The sequence below is a fragment of the Bombyx mori genome, chromosome 1, assembly GCF_030269925.1.
Source record: "Bombyx mori chromosome 1, ASM3026992v2".
Taxonomy (NCBI): Eukaryota; Metazoa; Arthropoda; class Insecta; order Lepidoptera; family Bombycidae; genus Bombyx; species Bombyx mori.
The window spans coordinates 9269585-9295452 of record NC_085107.1 but is presented as its reverse complement, the minus strand read 5'-3'; the positions used below and the strand labels follow the sequence as shown (position 1 = coordinate 9295452).

General features: G+C 34.3%; 1 protein-coding gene across 12 annotated transcripts; it reads left to right on the top strand.

Annotated features, from left to right (window-relative positions):
* The first annotated feature begins 549 nt into the window (after positions 1-549).
* On the top strand, positions 550-23807 carry LOC101738134 (uncharacterized). Of its 12 annotated transcripts, none has more exons than XM_012693487.4 (23): positions 551-836; positions 1176-1289; positions 2972-3089; positions 3695-3849; positions 3945-4085; positions 4415-4495; positions 5665-5732; positions 8074-8224; positions 8294-8476; positions 8588-9215; positions 9491-9622; positions 10543-10809; positions 11139-11262; positions 11897-12002; positions 13039-13122; positions 13477-13683; positions 14182-14415; positions 14497-14646; positions 14732-15621; positions 15700-15841; positions 18039-18234; positions 19244-19406; positions 20021-23807. In XM_012693487.4, the coding sequence occupies exons 2-23, from the start codon at positions 1227-1229 to the stop codon at positions 20073-20075; spliced, it is 4338 nt and encodes a 1445-aa protein (XP_012548941.2). In that variant the 5' UTR covers positions 551-836; positions 1176-1226; the 3' UTR covers positions 20076-23807. The 12 variants fall into 12 exon arrangements, with proteins under 12 accessions (XP_062524813.1, XP_012548941.2, XP_062524806.1 ...); XM_062668822.1 differs by lacking the exon at positions 551-836 and adding an exon at positions 921-1042 and having other exon boundaries at positions 8083-8224; positions 8588-9191; XM_062668818.1 differs by lacking the exon at positions 551-836 and adding an exon at positions 921-1042 and having other exon boundaries at positions 8083-8224.
* Positions 23808-25868: the final 2061 nt, after the last annotated feature.

Sequence of the window (25868 nt, the reverse complement as noted above, 5' to 3'; positions counted from 1 at the left end):
ATGAAATTACTGACACTACCAACACTAAGAATGAAACTTAAAATTAACTAGCAACATTCCGTCACAAGACCGTAGCACCGATTCTCCATTAACATTGTTATTACTCGTATACTTACCAGATATCTACGCAAGCTACAATAATACAATAATAATATAAAAACGAGCGATATTTTAACGAACGATATTTTAAGAAGATTTTTACAAAGCGGGTGTTTATCTTTCTCATGATTTTAGTCATTAGTTTAAAATATAATATATCCCTTTAAGATAGCGCTCCTATGTTAATTAAAAAAATCTATACAAAATAAAGCACAAATTTATAAAAGTAGATTCGTCATGAGAAGTATTCAATTTGAAAGACAAAGTAAACCATTTTTATATATAATTTAAGGATTTTTACCGCATAGAAGTCAGCTAAATGGCCTTTTTTATTTTTGCCACGTTAGCAAATTTCAATGTTGGAAGACTAAAAAATTAAAAGTCGTTATAGAATATACAATTCATTTTGGTACTGTGACTGCTTAGTGGGTATTGATTTTTCTCCTTTTTGTAGTCTCGCTCTGAGTAAAAGGCTGTGCTTGTAATTCTCTTCGGGATAGACAGCGCAGAGCTATTTATATTAGTTTACCAGTGATAGTTTATTGTGCAGATTCTTAAACAAGGTGCCAGACAGACTAAAGTGTAATTAAAATGTTGCAGACCAAAGATAAATTCGGCTGATGGTCACATCTATAGAGCAATATAAAGATATTTGTATAAAAGAACTCTTTATTAAGCAAAATGATTTCAATGGTCATTTAAGTGTGTTTTTGGTTTCCACAGTATGCGTTGAACAGGTAGGTATATTATACAAAATTTTGGTTAAAAAAGTAAAGTTAGCTTAATCTATGGCCCCATCCACTATTGATTTTCATCCATATGTCCGAGTGGATTTTTTTCAATCTATTGGTATCTGTGGCTCTTTCTGACAATAATGCCCTTTTGGTTGCTGTCATCAGAAAAAAGATTTTTCAACCTGAATAAAAAAATTAAAAATACATGTGTACGTTCATATATCTTTTATAAATACAAGTCGTTTTTTTTTAAATAAGCGTAAGTCTTTCGTATTAGCTAAACAATTTCTTTCGTAGTAGCTAAAGTACTTTTTTGGTGTGTGAATATAATTTCGTTTTTAGGCACGCGTTGATAAGTCTACAACGCAGGGAGCCTTCATGTTTTCGTAAAAAATGATTGAATTTACGATTAAGACATTAGATGCTGTTAATCATGAGATGTCTGTGGATGATGAGGTAAGCATAGCATTATGCTGAAGTAGTTTTTCTTACTATGTGGCCAATTGTAGCTACTGTTTGTCTTTCTTCCGTTTAATTATAGACAGTTTCGTTGTCCTGCACTCTGCTTCCATCACGCCTGCGCCGTATTGATTTGCTTCGCAAAAATAATTTTAGAAATTTTTATGAATTAATTTGGAAATGTGCACTACTTAGTTTATGTATTTTGCTTCTTTTTTCTAGTGAATTTTCTAGTTGCAGCTACACAAAAAAAAAACTCATGTTTCATATAATAATTTTAATCATTCTTACTTATAGCTTTTTTGTAGTTATTGGGATTCTATGTATGCATGTAGTTAGCAAAGATAACTCTTAAATTAGTTTTTTGCGAGGCAGCTGCTTAAACCTTTGCAATGCGAATTTTCTTTAGTTACTTCATGTATACTGTCAACTGCCAAATTTTGTTGGACTGAGTTTTAGTCATAATAGGTATTTCTATTTTCCTTTGAAACTATAGTGTAGCTTAGTAAAAAAGTAATTACATAATGTACATATATACATTTATTATAATGATATTCATCATTTTCAACAACTTTCTGTAATTTAAAATTAATTAAGAACCTTTTACTTGAGTAACATCAATAAGTTTAGTGAAACTTATAATACTCAATGCAATTGAAAAGTATGCATGTGTATGAGAACATTATGGAACAAGATAGAAAAAAAATATTGATATGGTAATTTAGTTGAGGAGTCAGTGTTTCTTGTATCAATGAATATTGAAGAACCTACTACATTTACATACTTTCACTTGTTTGACCCTTAAATAATAAAGTAGTACAATATAAACTGTATGAAGGAAAATTTCGTGGAATTTGTATTTAGAGTATCATTGTTAGTTTTCAAGTAGGCTACAAAGACATATTTTTGTATGTTTCATTTATTAAAATGGCTATATACAGTTTAGCGAAGTTTTTTGAAAAACAGAGCATCCATCCCACTAAGACCTATATGACTGCAAGGTGGGTGGTGTAATCCACATTTTAGTAAATTAAGCCCTGTAATACAAGATAGATGACCATAAACTCAAATCACAATACCAATTTTTTTATCTAATAACATGCTAGTGCTAACAGCATGTTAAAAGTGTATCTTTTTATTAAGGCTTTTTTTAATGACTATTTTCACTGCTCCACACCATTTCCAATCACAGGATGTGTAATAATAATACCTTTAGAGGCAGCCTTTGTTAAGTTGGCTAGCTATGAGGGATACTAAATTTTTTATTTATAGTTTGCTGTTATCCAATGTTGTAGACTGTGCTGAAGTTGATAAATAAATAATGCTTACTCTCTATTCCCATTTTTTTCCATCAACTGGTTTTCTTAAAGACCTTTATTCCACATTGCTTTCATTTCTATGTAACCCACACTGCTATTCCGAAAAATATTTGGTCTTGTATGATTCATTGATTGTTACATATGTAATGATTTAATGTTCATTGTCAATTATAAATAAAGAAAAGCATGTTCTATTATTGTAATTACATTGGAAGTCACAAAATCCATAAAACTTTACAATTTGCTAATGTTTTAATGTAAGTTTTTAGTCAATAACACAGCTACTGCAAGAAATTTTATATGCTATATTATTGCGAAATTATTATGCTGTTATGCCACTACAAATAACAAGTATTTCAGATCACAGTACAGCAGCTCAAAGAGAAAGTACGGGAGCAGATGGGTATTGAGATACATCTTCAGAGACTCATTTTCTGTGGAAGAGTTTTACAAGATGACAAAAAGCTCACAGAATATGGTAATTTGAAAATATATTTATTTTTAGGGATCTAGTTCTCAAACAGAAAGAAGGGTTTCATTATAGGATCACTTTGCTGTCTCTCGTCACCGTCTCACGATTTGTCTGCCTGACATAGGTACAGATAATATTTGCTACGCAATACAAATGTAATGAAAATCTAGACCAATGAAATTTAGCAAGAGCTAAAAGAGCTTAGATAAAAAAAAATATTTTTTAAAAAGGAAATAAAGTTTCAGTAGGCAACGACTTACTTGGTCGGTAAGTAGTAGCTTGGCTGTGCCCTTGGCATTGCCGACGAGCGATGGTAACCACACACCATCAGGTGGGCCGTATGCTTGACTGCCTCCATGGGTAAAAAAAAACAATGTTTTCATATGATATGAAAATAACACACATTTTCTATACATCTGTAAATTGTTCTTGCTTCCGTTTATCTGGGGCAGCTTAGTTAATACAACCAAATCTGGTAACAATATCTAACTTAAGAAAGCTTGAGAGTTTTTTTTGTATTCTCTGTATGTAAGTGACAAACATATGTTTGTGATAAATGTATAATATGACACCTTGTCTGGTTTTTTTTACAATTTGTTTACTATGTTTAGACGTCCACGGGAAAGTTGTTCACCTTGTTCAACGTGCGCCACCAAGTCCCCAATCTCGGCAGTCTACTATAAACCCCCTTGGACCTGCGTCAGCACATATTCATACTTCTGAAGGACAAAACAATGGCTTGCATCACCAAATCAGACATCTATTGGTAATAATCTTTTAAAATTTAATTATAAATGCAATATTAATTTTACAGAGGTGTCGTTAATAATAGTTAGTAATAATTATATATTTTGGCTTTAGGCTTTAACACCAGATTTCTTGATTGAGCAACAGCAGCAAATGAATCTGTCTCCAACAGCTGGACGTATGGAATTTATTCGACGTCTGATAGCAGATATCAAAACATCTTTGGCTCAACTTAATGCCCATATAACTGGCACGGTAATTTAATTTTTTTTTTAGACTAATGCTGTCTTTTATATCAGGATTAAAAAGAAAATGGCATGTGTTAGAAAATGCTAAGAGCAGTTTTTATTCAACATTATAAACATTCAATTTATTCCCCATTCTTCATATATTTATTAATTGCTTTTATTTTTGTTTGTTTGCATGTTAGTATGAAAGTGAAAACTATTGTGTAGTAATTGTTACTTTTTATTTCTATTAAAGAAGTAAGTATTACAACTAAGAGTAACAACATATTTTTAAAGAATAGGTTAAAAAAAATTGTAAATATGTATTTGTTTATTTGGTTAATGTACCTACTGTAGGGAAATTCTGATGCATCGTCCAGCAGTGAGCCTCCTATAGAATTTATGGATGTTCCTGGTCCTGATGACACGCAAGAAGAGGTAACTTTTTGTTTGGCCAAATAATTAATTCAAGGGTGTGGTATTTGTCTACATGGAATCAATTTTAAAAGTTTGCTCTTATTGTTTCACAGCTTTGTATGCGTGTTTTATAATACACATTTCTGTGTTTCATACTTACAAAGGTCTACTTAGGTCTTATGAAGGAAACCGGTAAGGCAATGTAACAGTAGGTAATTACAGTTACAGAAGAAAGTTTCATTCGGTCCTTACATTAAAATATACTCGAAAGGGTTTTTACACAGGAATGATTACGGGCTACAAGAAAGTTAAAATATTAAGAGAGACTAAATTTTACGATTGATTATTATTTAATTAATTACTAAAAATTTATTTAATTTTTTTGAAGGGACCGCAATCCTTAATAAATCTTACTCTAGTAGTAAATATTGTATATACTACTATGATGTACAAAATTTTCCTGCCAAGAGTTTTTTTTACGCGAAAGTGATTCTGCATTGAGAGCAGTATTTTTCATATACAATAAAACGAAATACTCATTTCTAGAATCTCTTTATATTGTGTTTTTCCAGTTTTTATATGTATTTAACTGTGCATATAACAATAAACATAGAAGTAATGAAATTGTTTACTTAACAATAATGTTAAGAGACCTAAAATTTATGTTGCCAAGTCTATTTTTGAACTAATATTAGTTTTGAAACCCATATAACGACCAAAACATTTATTTTGGTAGACAAGACGGTATGAAAAACATTCGACCACAGTAATAATTTTTTTTTTGTAAGTTGCATTAGAGTTGTTGTGATTAAGCTTCAAGAAAATCTAAATAACAAAAATGGTGTTTGTTCGGACAAAATCATGTATTCACTAATGCACGATAGATTTTATTTGGGGCAATGAAGTTATCCATATCTACTAATTTACGATAGTTTGAAAAATAGGGTTGTTTGAATATATTTTTTTTATGTTCACCGTTCCATTTTATGCTTGTTACTGTAATCATATTTGGTTTCATTTATAAGTTTATTGAATAACATTGATATATTAAACTTGGATAACAATGTGTGTGCGTAATTCTGGGACACTGGTGTATTTCGTATTTATAATTCTCGTTATTGTTGAAAGTGACGTTATTATTATACATATTAATATCACATCAATAAATTTTGTTTTATAATTTCTGGTAGCCGTCTCCACCTTTGGATGAAAACGGAGATGTAGCGGATGGTGCCCGCGTTGCGAATGCTCGCCGCAGGTAGGTGCTTTCGTTTTTATCTTTAAAATATACTAAACAATTAACTTAGTTTAGATTATAGAAAATTCAATACTAAGTAGATTTAAAATGTCCCTAAATATTAATCTCAGAGTATTCTGATGTCATCACATTATAATATTGACGTTGTATGTGTGTTTATTCGAATATGATAAATTATTATTTTCTGAAAAGCACCCTTGTTCTACCATTGATTCATCAAACGTATTTTTATAGAAAGTCGGTTAGGTATTAATTAATTTTCTTTTTGCTGACCGAAATATGTACAAAATGATTATGAAGTGTATCAGGCAACTTTTACAGGAACAAGCTTACAGTTTTTCTCGTTACTCAGATATAAATATAGGTAGATACAAAATGCCTTGCGCAATCCTTAAAATGAGATGCGCGGCGCTCTAGACTGGATCGATAAAGGTCTAGGCTTCGGATGTCAATAACCCGGGTGTGGCTAGACCGGCGCAGTATAAATCAGCGAGCGCCATTTTAACAAGCGAATAATATGATGAGTAGTTACTTCTCGTTAATTTTGATAATTATGATCGGCATATTACTAAACTTGAGGTTGAACGTGCAATTATATAATAACCGATAAGCACCAATCCGTCAGGATAATTGAACGTATTATATTTTTGAACTTTTTACATTATGTATGATATCGGGTTTTCTATGTATGTATGAAATATGTAAACTTTCTGTAAATTGGCCTCTACAAAAAATTAAAGAAAAACTTCTCCGCGATTATTGCTAAATATTGAAACATACGAATTCATTATTGATACGTCTCGAGCATTACATATCGTCCCTTGAGGGTAGTATCAAAATCTTTCAGAAAATATTATTAATATTTGAATTTTCTCCGAAATCAAACGAATGTGACATAATTTTATTTGTTTTATTCTAAACAGAGGTTAACGCCAAACGTCGTACCTACTGTGCATGTAATTTTACCAACTCAGTGTTAGTAACCATTTAAAGAACCAAATTCTAACGAATTAATGATTCTCTATCTATTCTTGAATTCTTAAGCTGGTAATATCATACGGAGCCAAATATAAATAATTTTAAAAACAGTAAAAAAAAGCGCATTTTTTCATTTTAGATACGCTGAAAATAATCATAAATATATATCATTAAAAGTAAATAACGCATTCTATAACTAAATAACTAACCGAAAATATGCCTCAACTCAAAAAATACTCAACATCTCCTGCCAAGATTAATTTTGGTAGAAATTTTATGTAGATTTCAAAATAAAATCAAACACGTAGAAACTATTGGAAGCCAATATATCCAATTTTAGCAGTAGGCACAGACTCGAAATTTTATCTCTGTTAAATGACGGGAGCGTCACCTTTGATAAAAACATATAAAAATTGGACATCGTCGCTCTGACTTACTGAATAAATATATGTACTTTCGAAACTGTATTTTAATAATATAAATGATGTAAAATTATCTACAATTATAATACATGGACATTGTAACAGAAACTAAAAACCCTATAACATAATTTGATTTATTTTAGATGATTTCCATCTCGATATTGTCCTATTTTAAAATTACAGATATTTTATGACATCACTAATTGTAACTAAAATTAATTCCTGGGTAAAGAAAAGAAATCCAGTGTTCGGCGGTATTAGTTACGTTCATTTTAGGCGTAGTAGTAAAGTAAAAACCCAGAAAACGATGTGTTTACGAACTTTGAAATGTCAATTGTTGCAAAAGGTGATTTCACGGTGTCAGCCTGGCAGACTTTGTTTAAAATCTGCTCTAGTTAGAGGAGTGCTTCGCTGAGTCTAGGTTTATCACAATTTTCATTGATTTTAAACTATTTGGAAAAAAAAGTACCTAAAAATATAATTTGGTGTGTTAAGTTCATATTAGCCATATATTCATACTCATGGATAGGTTCTATGACGTTAAAACGTAGATTAGGTAATGTGCAATTTTTTTTATTACATAGTATAATAATATATTACACATTAATTAGAAATTATATTATGGAATATAGATTATTCACAATTACTCGCGACGTATTGCTTACTTTAGATTCAACGGGTAATAGTATAGTTTTATAGTACATTGACATTTTTTTTCCTTGTCGTATTACTCTTGTCAGAGCGGTCGTGGTCGTCACTGCTGTGGGCAGATGTTATGCGCCTCATAAGTAATCGCCACTTCTTTCGGTTTGTGGTGAGTGCGGTACACTCATGCAAACAACCGCCAACTGCTGACTTGATTTGGTCAGTCCATCGCATGGGCAACCTTCCAAAAATACATATGTATGTTTGTTTATTTTGACATTCGTGTATACTTTAAGATCTTACAGGGCTATGAGATTGTTCCGGACCCGCCACACTCGGCCAAGAGATCTAGCCGAATTGCTCGAGGAACTGGATAATCTTCAAGACCAGTTCAGTCCTCATCGAGAATCCTACATTGAAATGCTCAAGGAAGCTAATAACCCGGAGGTATATAAATATACTTTTCATATAAAATAAAATACTAATATTAGTTACTAATAAGAAATTGTATTTCAGACACCGGAGTACACCGGACAGGAAAGGGCTCACTCGCAGCGTATTGTCGATTTAGTCAATGACTTAATGCACAGCTTCGCACATGCCTATCACGTGGCTAGTGACCTTCATTTCCAAGTCGGACGCCACCCTCCACGGCTCACATCTGAGCCAGTTGTAGCTCACCACGGGCTTCCAATGCAGGTAAATTTAGTAGTTGAAATATTGCTTCTGTTATTGTCAGTAATGGTTTTAAACAAAATTAATTCAATAGATCTTTATTATAAAACTTAATCGTTTCTAAATTTCGGGCAGGCACAAATTAACGTAGTGCAGACTAACCGGCGCCCGCCCCAATCCCGACCCAGCGCCGGAAACACAACCGCCACTGCAACAAGTGGTACTACCACAACCACTACAACTAATCCTCGAGCGACAGCTTCAGAAACCGTTACAAGCGCAACTGCTACAGCTACTGTTGCGACTTCAGCTGCACCTACAGTTAGAGCTCTTACCGCCGTTCTAGCACCAATTGAGCATCTTCAACTGAATCAAGCAACATCAGCCCAAGCTGGGACTGAATTGGGAGTCGAAATACAAGGCGGACCAACTACCTCCATGCAAGTAAATGCAGCCGATGTTAATACTGCTCAGCCGAGCGCTATTGACGATGATCAGTCAAATCCGGTCACTTATGAAGTCGAAATTGAGACGAGAGTACCGATCGCGTTTCCGATCGACAATGCGCTGCTCAATGGATTGGCTAACGTTGCTGCTGCCACCAGCCAACAACAAGAACAGCCGCAGCCACAGCCATCGCCACCGTCTCAACCACAGCAACAGCAACAGACCGAACAGACTCCGCACCCTCAGAGTCAACGCACACAGCCTGAACCATCTCAAAATCAAGGAAATCGTGGTAATCGCCGCCAAGACCTATCCGGTAGGAATATCTTTAAAGCTATATTTTTGTTTACGGTTTTAGAGAACCTTCTCGTATCTATTGTTCTTCGACCGAAACAACAGCTGCGCTCTTATATTAGAATGTTTACATAGAACAAATATTATTCGTATTTTTATCGGGTATGCACCTTATGACAACTACCTAAGTTCAACTGTTAAATTAAAAAGGTTTAATTATTTTTAAGTAGGCTTTTAGAATTCCAAAAAGTATTTCTTTTTAAATGCCATGTTTAACAAATATTTCTATCGGATCAGAGTTCGAGAATTTCCTGAGGAACTTGAGCCAGGTTGGAAGCATGGGTGGTGTTGAGGTCATTATGAGCATGGAGGATTTCATGCAATCAGGCAACAACGCCGGCCCTGGCGCTCCGCAGTTTGAGGGTGGAGGTAATTTTTTTAATTTAATCCTGCATAGCTCCAGGAAGTTTTAATTTGTTTAATGCTTTCACGGAAACGGTGAAGTAAGTAGATTACAGAGAATATAACTGTTAATTTCATTTTTAATGATCATTATAGCTTATGAAGGTGTTATTAAGTGTTTTAATGTGTGTACTTCACAATGGTCGCTTAGTTCATAAGTGAATTTACTAATATTTGTGATGGTGGCATTTAATACTTCAACAAATAATGTTAATAAAACATTGAAAAAAAAAAACACAACTTCGACCTTTATGTACGTTATATACGTACACTTTTACTTTCGATCTACTTATTTCCTTTAATAGGAATATTTGCTTGCTAACTTAACTAACTTTTATTTTTCGCTGAAATAACAAACATTCTAAACTCATTTAAAGATAAATTTACACATAATTAGTTAAACTAGCTGACATTGTTCTGTCCAGTTCTATTTTATTTTTTCTATAACAACCTCATTTGGACCATTACCAACAAACATTTTAAGACCCAAAAAATCATTTAATCGAAAATAAGTAGGGATAAAATAAATAAAAATACTAATGTCAAGCTTCTCATTCAAATCCTATTTTATTTATAATTACATATAAGTAAGCAATGTGATAAGACTTCATCATATGATGGAAATAAAGCTAAATCGTTCGGATTTTTCCAACATTGAACACACATTTACATAACTAGAAAAAAAATAACATGTTATGGAAAAAAATACAAATTGAATTAGTATGGGCTCTTTGAGGTATAATAAGTAACTGGCTAATATTAACCCAGATTCATTCATACGTATACGTAAGTAACATCATTCTAATATTTACATTATTTGTATGTGTTGGATAGTTGATAAAGTCTAATGATAAAGTTAATGTTGTAAATTAAATTTTTATTTGCAGTGTTTTTGGCGCCTTCTATGCCCTGGGGAGGGCCACCGAACATCGATATGCTGCATAATATTGCCAGTACACTGCTTCGTCAGGAGTTGGGCTCTGGTTTAGACCGAGTGGCTGTCCATGTGACTCCTCCTATTGTCATTACGCAAGGTCCGCCACAAAATCAAAATTCAACTCAAAATCAAGGACAGCCTCAGAGTCAGAGTCAGCCACAAATTGGAACACAAGCGCGGGTTAGAACACAGAGTACTCAAGATCTGATACGACAACGTGAGTCTCCCGACCCTCCTAGAATTTTCGCCAGAATCATAGTTACATTAGCATCACCATACATTTTAATCTTCGGTCTGCCTCAACAAAACTACATTTACTGTACAATTGTGTTTTGTAAAGTGCAAGGTGTACAATAAATGATTTTATAGATTTAGTTATTTTTACAATCGCTCGTATCTCGATATATTTTTCCCTTTATTTAATATAACTGTTGTCGGTATTATATACCAATAGTATTAAGTGTAGAGTAAATAATATAATTAATTACAATTAATGCCTTTATTAACATTTAAATCGATATTAAACTTAAAATAATATTGTTACAGCGAACATTCAGTTGCGTCGAGCCGCAGGGGCGGCCCGTGCGCACGCTCTGTCGCATCATCTTACATATGACAGATTTTTGCAATGCGATAGCGCATGGGCCCGCCTTCGTTTGACACGACGCAGGTATTTTTGTTATTATATTGCTTGTTATATATATACATATTATTATAATATTATGTCTTTATTTTATCTTCCTCCCATCATGAATAATAACGGCGAATTCGATTGTATTTTGTGTAATTTCTCTGCTAGTTAGAACGCATCTGTGTAAGCTAACATCATCATCCTACTTCTACGGAAGAGAAGAGCGATAGTGGGAATTAAAATTAATTATAGCTTGACGGGTTAATACAAAATGAAACCCTCTGAAAAATGAATATTTTTTTTTTTATTGCTTTGATGGGTAGACAAGCTTACAGCCCACCCGGTTTTAAGTGGTTACTGGAGTCTATAGACACCTACAGCGTAAATGCGCCACCCACCTTGAGATATAAGTTCTAAGATCTCAGTATAGTTACAACGGCTGCCCCACTCTTCAAACCGAAACACATTACTGTTTCACAGCAGAAATAAGCAGGGTGGTGGTACCTACCCGTGAGGACTCACAAGAGGTCCTACCGCCAGTATGTAATGATTAATATAGTTTTATTGAAATTATTCATGTAATAGATTCACCGAGTCGTGTGGTTTCACCACTGAGGAAGGCGCCTTCTATAAAGGCACAAAACCGATGATTAAGTAAGTTTTGTATTTGCAGGGAATACTTCCAGCAGCAACTGGCGGCTGTAGGACGCGCACGCGCTAGAAGGGCGGCGGCTCAACGGTTTGAAACGATTACCACACGCAATTCGAGTCTAACTCAGGTGATTAACAAATACTAGTGGTACCCCGGTAGTCGAAATTCGACTATAATTAATTGTCATTATAAGTTTATACACTATTATGGTTCTATTGTCAAAGATTATTATACTTATATAATCACAGATTTCGCTAAGACTACACTATAGACAAATATTAATAAAGGCAAACAATATTTAATCTCTTCTCAATTTGACCACAGACTATAAGCAACAAGAAAAGTTTGACAATAAACAAATAGTGTGCATGCATGTGTGTCAAATACATGATAGTGTGTGTAATGTATTTTTTATGCTTAATTGAGGCCGTCAGTGCAAAAGTGGCTTAAAGCTTACCATAGTTCGCATGGAGATAATGAGGTTTGAATTTACTTTTACACTGCTTTGGCAAAAACAATACGCTCAAAAATATTTAAAAATCCATCTGTTATCTATATGTAAAACTATGGGTAGGCCATTTTTGCATCAAAATTTATTTGTTTGAAATAAATTGCAGTATAGTATAAGCACGAATATGAAAATTGCGGCCACTTCTGCGCTAACGGTCTCAATTTAAAAAAATATTTACATGCTGCATTACTTCTCTATATTCTCTATATTAAGTGTGGGAAATTTCATACTCCTCCGACCGCGCAACTTTCGTAAAAAGGGATACAAAGTTTTTGCTTCACGTATTAATATTTTATATAGATATGTTACACTGAAGGCCTCAACCATACAAAATTACCAAGATATTGAGAAAATGTATGCTTTTTAATTTTTAGACAAATGATGATTACTTATTAAATATAATGTCCCACATATTGCTGTGGAAACACTAATGCTGTCATCTGTGTTAATTTACGTAACAGACAGCTACTGTAAAATGAAAACAATATTAACACTTCACTTTATAACATTGACTCGGTTCAAGTTGGAGCTTCTAAGGTTTTATAGGGAATTGTAGTAAACCAAAAAAAACCTTTTCATTTTAATATTTTATATTCAAACGAAAAATTGTTCAAGTACATCTAACATTTGTGTACATATTTTTTGTATCCAGGACCACATGAACTTGCTGATACAGTTCCTGAATAGCTCTGAGGAGAATCAGGAAATATGGCTTACAGCTTTCATGGTGACAGTTGTAAGTATTTACTGATACTAATTGTAAAATGAATATATTTAGTACTTAGTCAAGTAGGATTTATCTTTTCAATATTATCTAATGACAAAAGAAAGTATAAAATATAGCACTTTACACTGCCGCTTACAAAGAAAGGCTGAGCGTGTCAAGAAGATAAATGGTTTTAAGTACCTATGTTGTGTGGCAATATCAAAATATATAATATAATAATGTAATATTTCAGATTAATAAAATGTTTCATTAAAAATGCTAGTAAACTACCTAATCCTAGTTATCCTTTGGAATTCTTCTATAGAAGACATAATTTTCACGATTTTATTCTGAACATCAATAACGAATTTTATTTTGTTGCAGGCTCGTCACCTGTTTTTAATGGAACCAATGCAGTCCCAGAACGGGGAACCGATTCTTGTTCCCAACGAGTTCAATTCGGTTCGCATACACTTGCGCCACTATATTCAAGATTTATTGAACAGGGCTGACAGATGTCAGGGAGAGAACGCTTTTCAGGCTGTCGCTGATTACCTTGTTGATCAACACGAGGAATTCATAAGGAACATGGTAATTATTATTAAGAGTTAATCTAGATGTAATATTTCACAATAGTGGGGAAACGATTATCGACTACGTTTTACTAGTAACAGAAGAATTGTGTGAACTAGCTTTCCTGCAAACGAATAGTCTCAAACTAATCTACCTATCTATCTATAGATATATAAAAATGAATTGCTGTTCGTTAGTCTCGCTAAAACTCGAGAACGGCTGGACCGATTTGGCTAATTTTGGTCTTGAATTATTTGTGGAAGTCCAGAGAAGGTTTAAAAGGTAGCTAAATATGAAAATGCTTGGAATTAAATAAAAATAACAATTAAAAACAAAATTGATGTGTCCCCCGTCGGACGGATTTCTTTTGTTTGTTTTAAGTTTATTTTATACAAAAATTTAGGTCTTTTATTAATCGATTGAGGCACTGCAAAGTCTGCCGGGTCAACTAGTCGATAATAAAAGAAAAAAATCATTGTTTCTATGTCTAAACTATTTTATTAATATTTTTTTCAGAGCACCATAACCCCTGTCGTGGAAGAGTTTGATATAACTACGTCTTTTCGTAACTTTGTACGATCTCGCCTGCCGGCTATAATTGCATCTGTGATGTCCGATGCTCCTGGTGAATCATTTGCACCCCGATTTTATCGCGTTTTTTGTCGTCTTTTCACCGACCTGTGCACTCTTTTTACTCAATTTTGCCAACGGGGGGCAGAAGGCATGCGCGATTTGTTCAGGATTTACATGGTGTGTATTTATTTTTTTGATTTTTTCAGTTTAAATTCTAACAAAACAACCTGGTTCATATGTATATTGTATCTTTAATAGGGTGAAATTATGGAAGATTTCGATGATGCAGCTCGGGCTATGATCCTCGCCCTCAGCAACGATAATTTGAATGGTATAATGGAAAATGCTCAGACACAGTCTAACATGGTGCGCCCATATCTTAGATTCAGGGATGGTAGCAGATTGAGCGTATGTACTACTCATTAGAGACAAATACTGTATCTTACTTTGTAGTAAGTAAAATTGTTTTGTAATTATAATGTCTATATTACAGACACCGCCTCCATTGCCACAGGCTATGGAGATGGCGCATTCCTCGGGCTTACATCCGACTCATATTGGGGTTGCGACAGCATCACCTTACATGGAAGGTGAACATTTGCGTGGCTGTCCATTACGTATGTGCGTGGAAAGAATTCCTATGGGTACAGCTCCGAGGCCAATGTCCCCTTCGTCATCTGATGATTCATCATCACTATCATCTGTGGCTTCACTTGCGGTATCAGCGTCAGCATCCGTCGCCGCCTCAGTAGTTGCATCATTGGCAGCCTCTACAGCATCTTCAACGGCTAGCTCTGAAGGGCCTTCCCCAGTTGCTTCACCAGCTCATACAAGCTCTTCATCTCCAACTCCGTCGGTTGCTTTATCTATAGTGCTATCTGACGAATCCCGAAAATCTTCAGTTGTTCATTCTGCAGCAGCGTCAAAAGAAGCATCTACAGTAACTTCAGCAACTGCTTCAGCGGCACCATCAACGACTGCTTCGCCTGTACACTCAAGAATAGTCACAGAGACACCGTCAAGAGTGGCTTCAGCTGTGCTGTCTACAGGTGTCTCGAGTGTCCACCCATGGGCTGGTTCACCAGTTTTTACCCCAGTCTGCTCACCGGTACCGTTACCACCGGGTTCGCCGACCCCCACATCTGCGGCTTTGTCCGTAGCACCATCGACTACAATGTCGGTGCCGACCTCCACGACACCATCTGCAGCTGCCTCGCCTAAGTCATCACCGTTACCTTCATCTAATGCGTCCCCGGTAGCGTCACCAGCTCATGCGCCAATACAAGCTCGTCCTTCGACTTCCTCTGAACGCCCGTCTATGAATCTGTTTGCAGCGGCCATTGCGAGGGCTTCAATGGCAAATCGAAGCGAATCTCTACCTCGGTTAGTATAATCACAATCAAACGAATTTTTAACAATAAAATGTGAATAGTAAAAAATGTATATTTGCTCAATGCTCAGAACTTCAAGTCACGGGGAAGCATGGCAACCTCGACCAGATCAGGTGTCTAATAGTAGCACAGTGCCACCACAGAATGAAGCTAACGGTCGCAGCCCCGTGGGCGCTAGTCGCAACGGCAACGTCTCCCCTGATTTGCAGTTTGTAAGTAATAAGTAGACTAATAATGTAAAATTGAAATTGAAACGAAAATTAACTTTTAACCTGACCCAAAAATAAATTGCCTGTTGAGTTAAGCAGAAAAAGTACGGCGTCATTCATACGCGGTGGTGGTGAGATCGATCTACCAAAAATTTATTTTTCAATCACAACTCCTATTATTAGTTTTATCGTGTCCATTCTCTTTAGTTTTAGTTTCAGAAACTATAAAAACACCCTGTATATGAAATTAACAAAAGTAATCTATCCGAGTTTTAAATTGTTCCCAAATACAACTGGAACAACAACGTTAAAAACAAATACAGTGTATTATTTTACTCCTAAAACAAACATTAATATATAGATATAAAAATATATATAACATCGAACGCATTTCGGAACCCCATCTATAGTTTAAATAGCCATGACGTATATTTTTTGTTGTTGAGCAGAAAGTTATCAATCGACTACTACAATGTTAGAAATGAGCGGTCCGTATTAAAATAGTCTAACCGAAAAGATTAGTAGTTTTTTTTCTTCTTTTCATTATATTTACATAAGAATTTTAAATTATTAGTAACTAGCTGACCCGGCAGACTTCGTAGTGCCTCAATCGATAACGTATAAAATAAACTTAAAACAAACAAAAGGAATCCGTCCGACGGGGGACACATCAAAGGAAAACCAAATTGTTATTTTTATTTAATTCCGAACATTTTTATATTTATCTAACCTTTTAAACCTTCTCTGGACCTCCACAAACAATTCAAGACCAAAATTAGCCAAATCGGTTCAGCCGTTCTCGAGTTTTAGCGAGACTAACGAACAGCAATTCATTTTTATATATACAGACTATAGGCCGACTGATCGAAGTATCGTATGATATTCGGGCGTTATCAGCGCTGTCGGTTAACCAAATGTAATTGCCACTGCTGGTCTTCAGTCGGCAAGCATGCGGTTCGTCATTCGAACTTTGTAGTATCATAACAAGCTGACTTATAACACGCTCCGCTCCCAACAGTCGATATAAGAGTATAAGATTGCTTTCTATGAAAATAACGTGAGCAATTAATGATCGTATGCCTCGTTTTCTCTGTTTAAAGTCATTCACGATTAAAAATTCAATAGGGCACTATGAGCAACATTTCTTGTGCTCTCATCATACCTCTAATTTGAAAACGTTAATTCAAAATTTTTGTATTAAAGCGTACGAACAAATACGAATAAATCGAAACAAACAAACACGTTTCACGCGGTACACTCATGGAAAATTTTTACGCAATCGTATTGTTGAATAAATTTTAATGTAAAACGTTTCGGACAGTTTCATCTAAACGTTTAAACAAAACTGACGGACGCTCGTCTTTATCGTTTCGCTCAATAATTTTCGAGGTGAGTTGAGTAATGAGAATTAATTGAATTAAATAAAATAACTGAAATCTGTTGAAAATCAAGTAACATAGATACATTTTATAAAGTATAAAAAATAGTACGTCAATACTTAAAAAATAAATAGTAGTTTAAAAAAACAAACAAAATACGCTTTTATAGAAAATCCAACTAAAAAATAGAAAATTAATTTTAAAAATTTTAATAATTTTGAATTAAAAATAGTGTAAGAAAAATGATTTTATTGTAAAAAAGCGTGGGGATATTATCAAAATAACCCTTCTACTCAAATCTGTTTATAAAATATTTATAACTACTGATACCATGCACCCCACGCGTTTTTTTACGATAAAATCATTTTTGTTATACTATTTTTACTTCAAATTAATTAAAAAAATTAAATTTATTTTCTATTTTTTAGTTGGATTTTCTATAAAAGCGTATTTTGTTACTTTTTTTAAACTACTACATATTTATATTTCATTTTTTAGTTGAATTTAATTTTTTTTTAAATATTGTATTGTCATCGGTCCTTAATAAGTATACCAAATTTCGAGTTAATCCGACGTTTTGAAGGGGGTCAAAATCATGTTGAAAGATTCCGTTACAAACATACATACATACGTCTGAAGCTAATAAAAGCGTATTAAAAATAAATGAGTTACGTGATCAGCTGAGCTAGATTTCAGAAGCTACTGAAACCCATACATAGACGTTAGAATGATTCTTCCACGCATTGAATAGACACGGAAGTGGTTGTTATATCATAAAAAACACAGTTTTGAGTTATTAAATAATGTCAATGTATTCTTAGGTGTCACCAGTTGTTCTAATGCAACATTGGGGCGAAGAATGGGTGCCGGTGTTCACTCGTGATCAGCAGGCGCAGACTCAACGGCCGCAGCCACAAGAGCCGTTCAGCGACGCGTACCTGACCGGCATGCCGTCTAGGAAGCGCCGCTGCGTCCGTCAATCTAGACCATCGGCAAATCTTGATAATTTCATGAGTGGTTTGTAGACTTTTTTTAGCATTACTAGTTGTCATAAACAACCGTGACCGCATGTATTACCGTAACGGGCTCCAAAGGATCTTACATTATGTAGTCTGTCGGGCATCTTTTAGTCTTCCTAATTCCTATATTGGGGAGTCGCAGGACGTGTTGCGAGTTGCACGATTTGTTAACACTAAATGATTATCTCAGCGGCGATGTTTTTTTTTCTTATTACTTAATTGGTTGGTCGAGCTCACTCACCACCTGGTGTTAAGTGGTCACTGGAGCCCATAGACATCTACAACATAAATGCGCCACCCACCTTGAGATATAAGTTCTAAGGTCTCAGTATAGTTACAACGGCTGCCCCACCCTTCAAACCGAAACGCATTACTGCTTCACGGCTGAAATAGGCAGGGTGGTGGTACCTACCCGTGCAGACTCACAAAAGGTCCTATCACCAGTAAAATATCCGCCTTATTAAAAAAAAAAAACATTCACACACACACACACACACACACACACACACATTCCATGTTGACCAACGAAAAATGATGTAAGATTAATATCATTTGTGATACTATCGATTTGACGATTTAAAGAGATGATTTGTAATTTTTCATATTGAACATCATATCGAGCAAGATCGAGGGACGGCTAATTAATAAGCCTTTGCAGCAGGCACTTGGGAAAGAAATTGTAATAAATAGTCAAATAATTATGTGTTAGGTTTTTAAGTTACTAACATAGATTATAAGCAATAATTACTAACAAAATGTATGGTCTCTTTACTGAAATAAAGATATATAATAATAATAATTAATTTTACAACTAGCCCTGCTTTAAAATCATCATCTCTTTATAAAACAATTGTACTGAGTGTACTTCGAAATTAACATACATAATAGGGTCACTAAGGTTTATTTTAAACCACATTTAGCTCAAAATCCACAACTCTACTTAACCAGTTTAATCTGGATAAATTACATCGGATTCTTGTAGGCAGTAAGTTTTGTTGTGATTACAGATAGTCTTCGTGAAGCCTCCGACAATTCGAACTCTGCAGATAGCGCCACAATACGTACAGCGTTCCGCGAGCACATGCGCAACATCGCCCGCAACCGCGCTTCTGATTCCGAGGACTACGATCCAGCGCGTTACGTTTCGGCAGCAAGATTCCTGAACGCAGGGTAATAATAATAGCAACATTAATTAATAAGTTTACTACGTCGTTCAATGAGGTGGTAACCCTGAGTGGGGCTTTGTGACGTCATGTGAGTGATGTTTTGACAACACAGTATTATTTATGATGAAGCGTATTATTAACTCGGAAAGGCAAGGTAGTACTTTATGATTTTGTCCTGAAGCCTTCAGCTCTAACACTAGGAGCAGGCTTAGGGACTTCGGTAACCGTACTCGTCGAACTCGACAAAGAGGTCGACGTGCAACCTAACCCATGCATCAGCCCGCTGAGTTTCTCGCCGGATCTTCTCAGCGGGTCGCCATTCCGATCCGGTAGTAGATTCATTCGCGAAGCAGCTGCTCTTGAGTTGTCAGGTCTCTTTCGGTGGTGCAGCTGTTAACAAATCGGGCAGCTGTTAACAAATCCCACCCCTCCTGGCTGAGCCTTTGCTCTCCCACCTGTCCTGGTGAAACTGGAAAGGCTTTCGGGCCACCAGTAATCTTTCAATCATAAAAAAAAAAGATATTAAACTATAGAATAATGGAACAAGTATTGTGAAGTCATCCAAGGATTCGTATAAGTGAGGGGGTAGCTATTTATAATGTTTGTTTATAATTATAGCCGCTCCGACAGCCGCCAGCCACCAGAGTCGAGCGAAGACAGCAAGGATGAATGATCCGAGGAGAGCGAATTGTCGGATTAAATGAATCATTCGACAATTCGTCCCCCCAGCTAGTTGGAATGACCCAGTTGGGGCATTTATCAAATGCGCATTCTAACAGCGATCATATAAAATCAACTAAATCGTCATTCAACAGCAAAATCACGACACTATCAACATTCAGCATTTTAATCTATGGAAATATATACTGTTTACTTGGACCTAACGTAGTCCGAATATATGTATGTGGCTCATTAGAAATTAAAATTTTTATGTCACTTTAAACTATCTCTGTAACTTCAAGCGTTTCGTAGTCTTACTCTGAAGTAATCAATATGTACATATTATTAATATTATTATAAATGTAACCTTTTTGTATAAATGTCTTTGCAATATTGTAGTAACAATAAAAAAGTACTTGCATTATTATCGTGTCGGTCATATTTTTTTCAAAGCTTTCAAATATGTTATATTCAATGGATTGTAGATTTAATAGGTCGTATCAGGTAAGTGTGTGGGCGTCGGATTTGATACATGTAACACTCAAATTCAATGTAATTCGCATGCTATTTTGAAAACTATATTATTAATAATCAAAACACAATCTCTGCAAAGATGTTGTGATCACGTAGGAATATTGTCTATTCATTCTTGTGTAGTGAAATGAAAATTGAGTAAATTAGAAATAAAAGCAATTATTTGGAGAATAGTTGTATTGTAATCTTGTAATGAATAAACAACTTTGGTTGTAACAAAATCGTTCTGTTTTAAAATATTTCATAAATCCGTGACTCTAGATTCGGCTTGGTACATACATATTCATAAAAATCTATAATAATATAAAAATAGATTTTCCCTTCGGAGCTAAAATAAAGAATGTTTTTAGTTTATAGATTTTCGTATAAGTCCTATGCGGTATTCCAAGGCTTTTGGTCTTAACGGTATTTTCGTGTAGTTGAAGCGTTTGTAAACGCATTAATTTAAAGGCGCCATAATGGGCGCATCGGAGCGTCTTAGTGAAGTTTTGGGGAATAGCTTATAGAATCATTTGGTTGTTAAATATTATTCATATAGTAAGTAATTCATCAATGGATAAATGCTAAGTCATCATGTAATGGAATATTATAAATTAATGAAGGAAAAAATCGATTCACCCGCGTTCGATTCGGAAAATTCGTTTTACATATTTAGCTTCGAATAAATAGCCTTTCGATAGGGAGGTGCGAATTTATTCGGTATTTTTTTAAATAATGAGTTTTCCCATTATGATGTATTACATGTTTTTCATATAAATACAAGCAATGTTGAAATGTAAACGAGTTTTAAACAATTTATAAAAATGTTTTTTTTTTTTAAATACATTTTTAATTTTTAATTATTAAAGTAATAAAATAATAAGTAAATGTTAAATATTATTTATATACAAACTTTTTAACTAAAATCTATTGATTAATTTATGAATGAAATGAAAACTATGCATAATTTTTTTGAAGTCTTAAAGGCTTCGTCAAATATCTCTGCAAGTTTAGACGTGCAAGGTTACTACTATATTTTGAAATTTGCATTTCGATGTAGATTTATGTCATTTGTAGGTCGTTTAACGATTTCTAACCCTGAATTAAAATAAAGTAGTCCATTTCTTCCTGACGGTATTTTGTCAAGGTTATAATGTCAGTTTTTTTCTTCATTAAAAATATTTACTTCAAGTAACAATAGAATATACTGAATTATTCGGATACTATTCGCACATCCTTGTTTTTCGCGCTTACAAAATATATTTAAAAATTACTGCATTTGCTTATATCACGTATAGCAATATATTACGATCATATAAAATTAAAAGTTTTCGTGTTTTAAAATACTAAATCATGATGAAGTCAGGCATTTTGATTGATAATAGGTAATTAATTTCATTTGACATCTAATATGTAGTGTTACATTAGTTATATTATTATTAATTATATTAATGTGTCAAGCTTTTCATGTTTAGATGGTAGTAATGAAATAGTATGAATAAAAATGATATAGAATTATGTATAATCATATAACAGTTGGTGTATTTTTCGGCATTCTATTCATTCGATTGGCTTTTACATTTTAAACAAACACTAAACATAGCGCATAAGTTTTCAGCCATTAGCAATCGAACATATTGTAAATATCATTCTGCGTTTTACTATAAAACAATCTTCATTTACTCACAACGGAAATAGTTTACCTATAAGCCAATAGATCCAAAATCGAACCGATGTATATCTCAAGATAAAGTGAAAAGTTTGCTAAAGATGTGATATGAAATTCATGTATAATCGACATTCTGAAGCGAAAACATTTGGCGACTGTCACTCCGCTTCAAAGCTGTGGAATGATCATTACTATATTTATAATTTCTATTGCAATACGTGCTGTCCAGAGATCATTAAGACCGCATAGCATCAGGGATTCCTGGCGTCTTCGTTTTCGGCGATCGTTACGTATTGGTATTATTATAAATTCGCTTTTGTCGTGTAGAGAATAGCGCGTTTTCTTACAAAATAAGTAATGTTTGTAGACATACTAAGCTCCTATTCATAATATCGTATTTAAATAATTATATACTTGGTGTTTCATTATATGGGATTTGTAATGTTTAACTTCATACTGTATTCGGCTATAACATATTTTAATAACATACAAGAGTAATAATATCATTTGTTAAAATAGTTTTATGTTTCGAAATATCTGATCAATAATTTTTGGGGAGTGAATAACAAAACATCTTTTGAACGAAATAGGTCGCGAATCACGTAAATAGCTATCTTTGGGAACACTACCAATTCCTCGGTAAATTATAGATTATAAGAATGAGGACGGAAGGTAGTTGATGGAAAATTATTCTCTTGGTATACAAGTATGTTCTACTACATTATCTATTCATTGTGTTGAACGTAATAGACGGTTTTTTAGACTTTTCATATTTAGATAACATCTTAACTGTTGTCATATTAAAATTTGATTTTGTCATTTTGAATAAAAGTAAAATATTCGTATGTACGTAATATGTATTATTCACGAATTTATTCATTGATGTCTATCTCGTAATTTTAATGAAGTAGAAGGTGACATGTTGCATATCTATGTAGTAATCATTGTATAACCGTAATTCTCTTAGAAAATAGAGTGACTTTTTTAGCTCTGAATACAAATCTTAGTAATGTTCATATGCAAGTTGAAACTCTTGGATGAATTATATAAATCTACTGAATTAAATGCGTGACAGTGTTTGATGATGAATCGAATCGTTATCGATTTTGAAAACCAGGAACGGGAAACTAAGATTTTTATGTGGAGTTATTTATTGATGGCTTTGTTTGTAACGAAGAGCAGGAATGTAGCATCACTATCAAGAGATTGTTTATAACAACTAGGAAAGGAGTACTGTTGGAATAAGTATGTAGAAATAAGCATTTTAATCGATTCTATATTTAATAAGTCATTTGTGAAGGCAAGATGTTAAAAGTACGTTTCAATTTAACTATTTACTTGTTTGATTAGTTTTCCTCAGTTTCGATTGTATTAGTTGTTTAAATCAGTTATTTATGTTTAAAATATTTGGGTACATCTGAGTTAGTTACTAGATTCGGGACGAATAATAGAAACATTTTAAATAATTTTCATTTAAAGTATACCAATCCATATTGTAGTAAATCATTTTATTATTATAAACTTCATGTAGAATTTTGGGAGTAATAAATTAATAAATAAGCACTAGTTGTTTTATTAAATTCTTGTTACTTCCCATCCCTATTATTTTGACATTTAAAAATTAACTCTTTTGCTAATGAAAACTTTGTTTTCATTTACTTACGTCATTGTATAGAAAGTATGCGAGTATTAGATTGTTGTTGATTGATTTAAAAATATTTTTTCATAGCGATTATCACGCTTTTAGCTTAGGCGCAATAACTACATTCCCGCATCAAAATGCTAGGCTAGCCCATACCGTGGGCTTTCAAGGCCTAAATACCTAAGCGTGGCCCTTGTCAGAGGGATGACATTTGGTTTTCACATTAAGTCAGTATGCGACGAAACCGTGTTCCTCCTACTCGGTCAACTCTACCCCATAATCTGCAAGCGAAGTAAAACGGAACAAGGTGACACTACAAAACTTACACACGTCCCGTAATGACTTATGCAACCGTAGTGTTAGCGCAAGCGGCCCAGATGCATATAAATCCTCTAGGTTTTCAACCAATTCCGTTTCTGCAGGATAGCCGTCGGAGCACCGTGGTACGCGAGGAATATCGACCTTCATGACGATCTAAATTTAGAGCCGATATGTAAGGATCTAAAGTTGGTATCAGAACGCTACTTCGACAAAGCGGCGCGACACGATAATTCTCTTATCGTAGCCGTTTCTAATAGTACCATCAACATATAAGATATGGTAATCAATGTTTGTTCTTGTAAATTGTTGTTTTCCATACATTTCGCTATAGTCATATGGTCCAGGAGCCAGTGATTGATTTTCATGACCAAGTCCCTCCCAATCGAAAATTCGTGAAATGCATTAGGGACTTATACTATGAATACTCGCGACCGTCAGCTTCGACTCCGCGGGTGGGGCGGGCAGATGCATCCTCCGACGCATGGAGAAAAAAAAGAGTTTTTTCAGTCATTTCCTCCCATTTGAAACTTTGTCAGATTATAGTTACCCTAGTATTTTGAAGGAAAAACAAAGTCAGCTGGCTGCTTAAACATGAAAAAAAAAATTCTCAATGATTTCCTCTCAACTAAAAATTTACCTGGTGATCGTTTATATACTACTATGAATGAAAATTAATGTCAGTTTGCTGTATCTCAGTAGAAAGTTTGTCAGCTGGTACCTTGAAAGGTGTAACGCAGCAGCATCTATCACCTACTGAATCTTATCAGCTGACGACTTTACCCTTGACTTACAGCTAGCTGATTTCTTTCATTATTTACTAGAGTATGATAACACTCCTCGTATAAATTTTCGTCCGGGAGGAAATAACATTTCTTGAGTTATTCGTCAGTATGTTTGATTTGACTGTTTTGATAACAAATATGAAAGTTTGATAATGGAGGAAATGTTGGTACGAGTATCGTGACCAGTTAAATTATTAGCATTTCATATTGCAAATACATATCTGCACTTATTTAAATTATCTTCGCTAAATAATTTTAACTGAGCATTGGTTTTTCTGCAAAAGACGCAAAAATGTATAACGTTAGACATGTTTATTTTATACTGAACTGTTACTATACTAACACTCTTTTCGACTAAACACGTTTCACTTTCTCTTCGAGTCGCATTATATTCCCCACCTACTTTTTTTCGACCGAAAATTTTCTACATGCGCTATACACAACAATGGCCCTTGTATAATTAGTCCCCGGCACGTAACTTGGCAAGAGTCGTTCGATGCGCACAAGTCGTTTTTTAGGTCTCTTTGGTTGTCAAGCGGGACGCGGGGAAAGACGTTCCGAGCGCGCGATTGGTGCGTCTGTCGACCCTCCCCTCCCGCACCGCGTCTACGTTCCGTTTTCCGTCCTGATTACACTTGCGTCTACTAAAGTTGTAGGTACCCTTTGTTTATATTGAGTTTTGTTACGAATTGTTATTATTGTTTTAAATTTAGTTTTTGTTAAGAGTGTTGTTGTTTTAAATTTGTTTGCAATGGCAGGACCAAATACCAATGACCATATAGTCTATTCAATCACTGAGCGTTTTATTATTTACGCCAGTGACGACAGCGACTCTTCCAGCGACGAGAGTTATGTCGAGGATGAGGTGCCAACTCCTTC

Coding starts and splice junctions, on each gene's coding strand:
- LOC101738134 (XM_012693487.4), top strand. CDS start 1,227: ATGATTGAATTTACGATTAAGACATTAGATGCTGTTAATCATGAGATG. Junction 3,090..3,694: donor CAAAAAGCTCACAGAATATG/GTAATTTGAAAA, acceptor TACTATGTTTAG/ACGTCCACGGGAAAGTTGTT. Junction 15,842..18,038: donor TCTCCCCTGATTTGCAGTTT/GTAAGTAATAAG, acceptor ATGTATTCTTAG/GTGTCACCAGTTGTTCTAAT.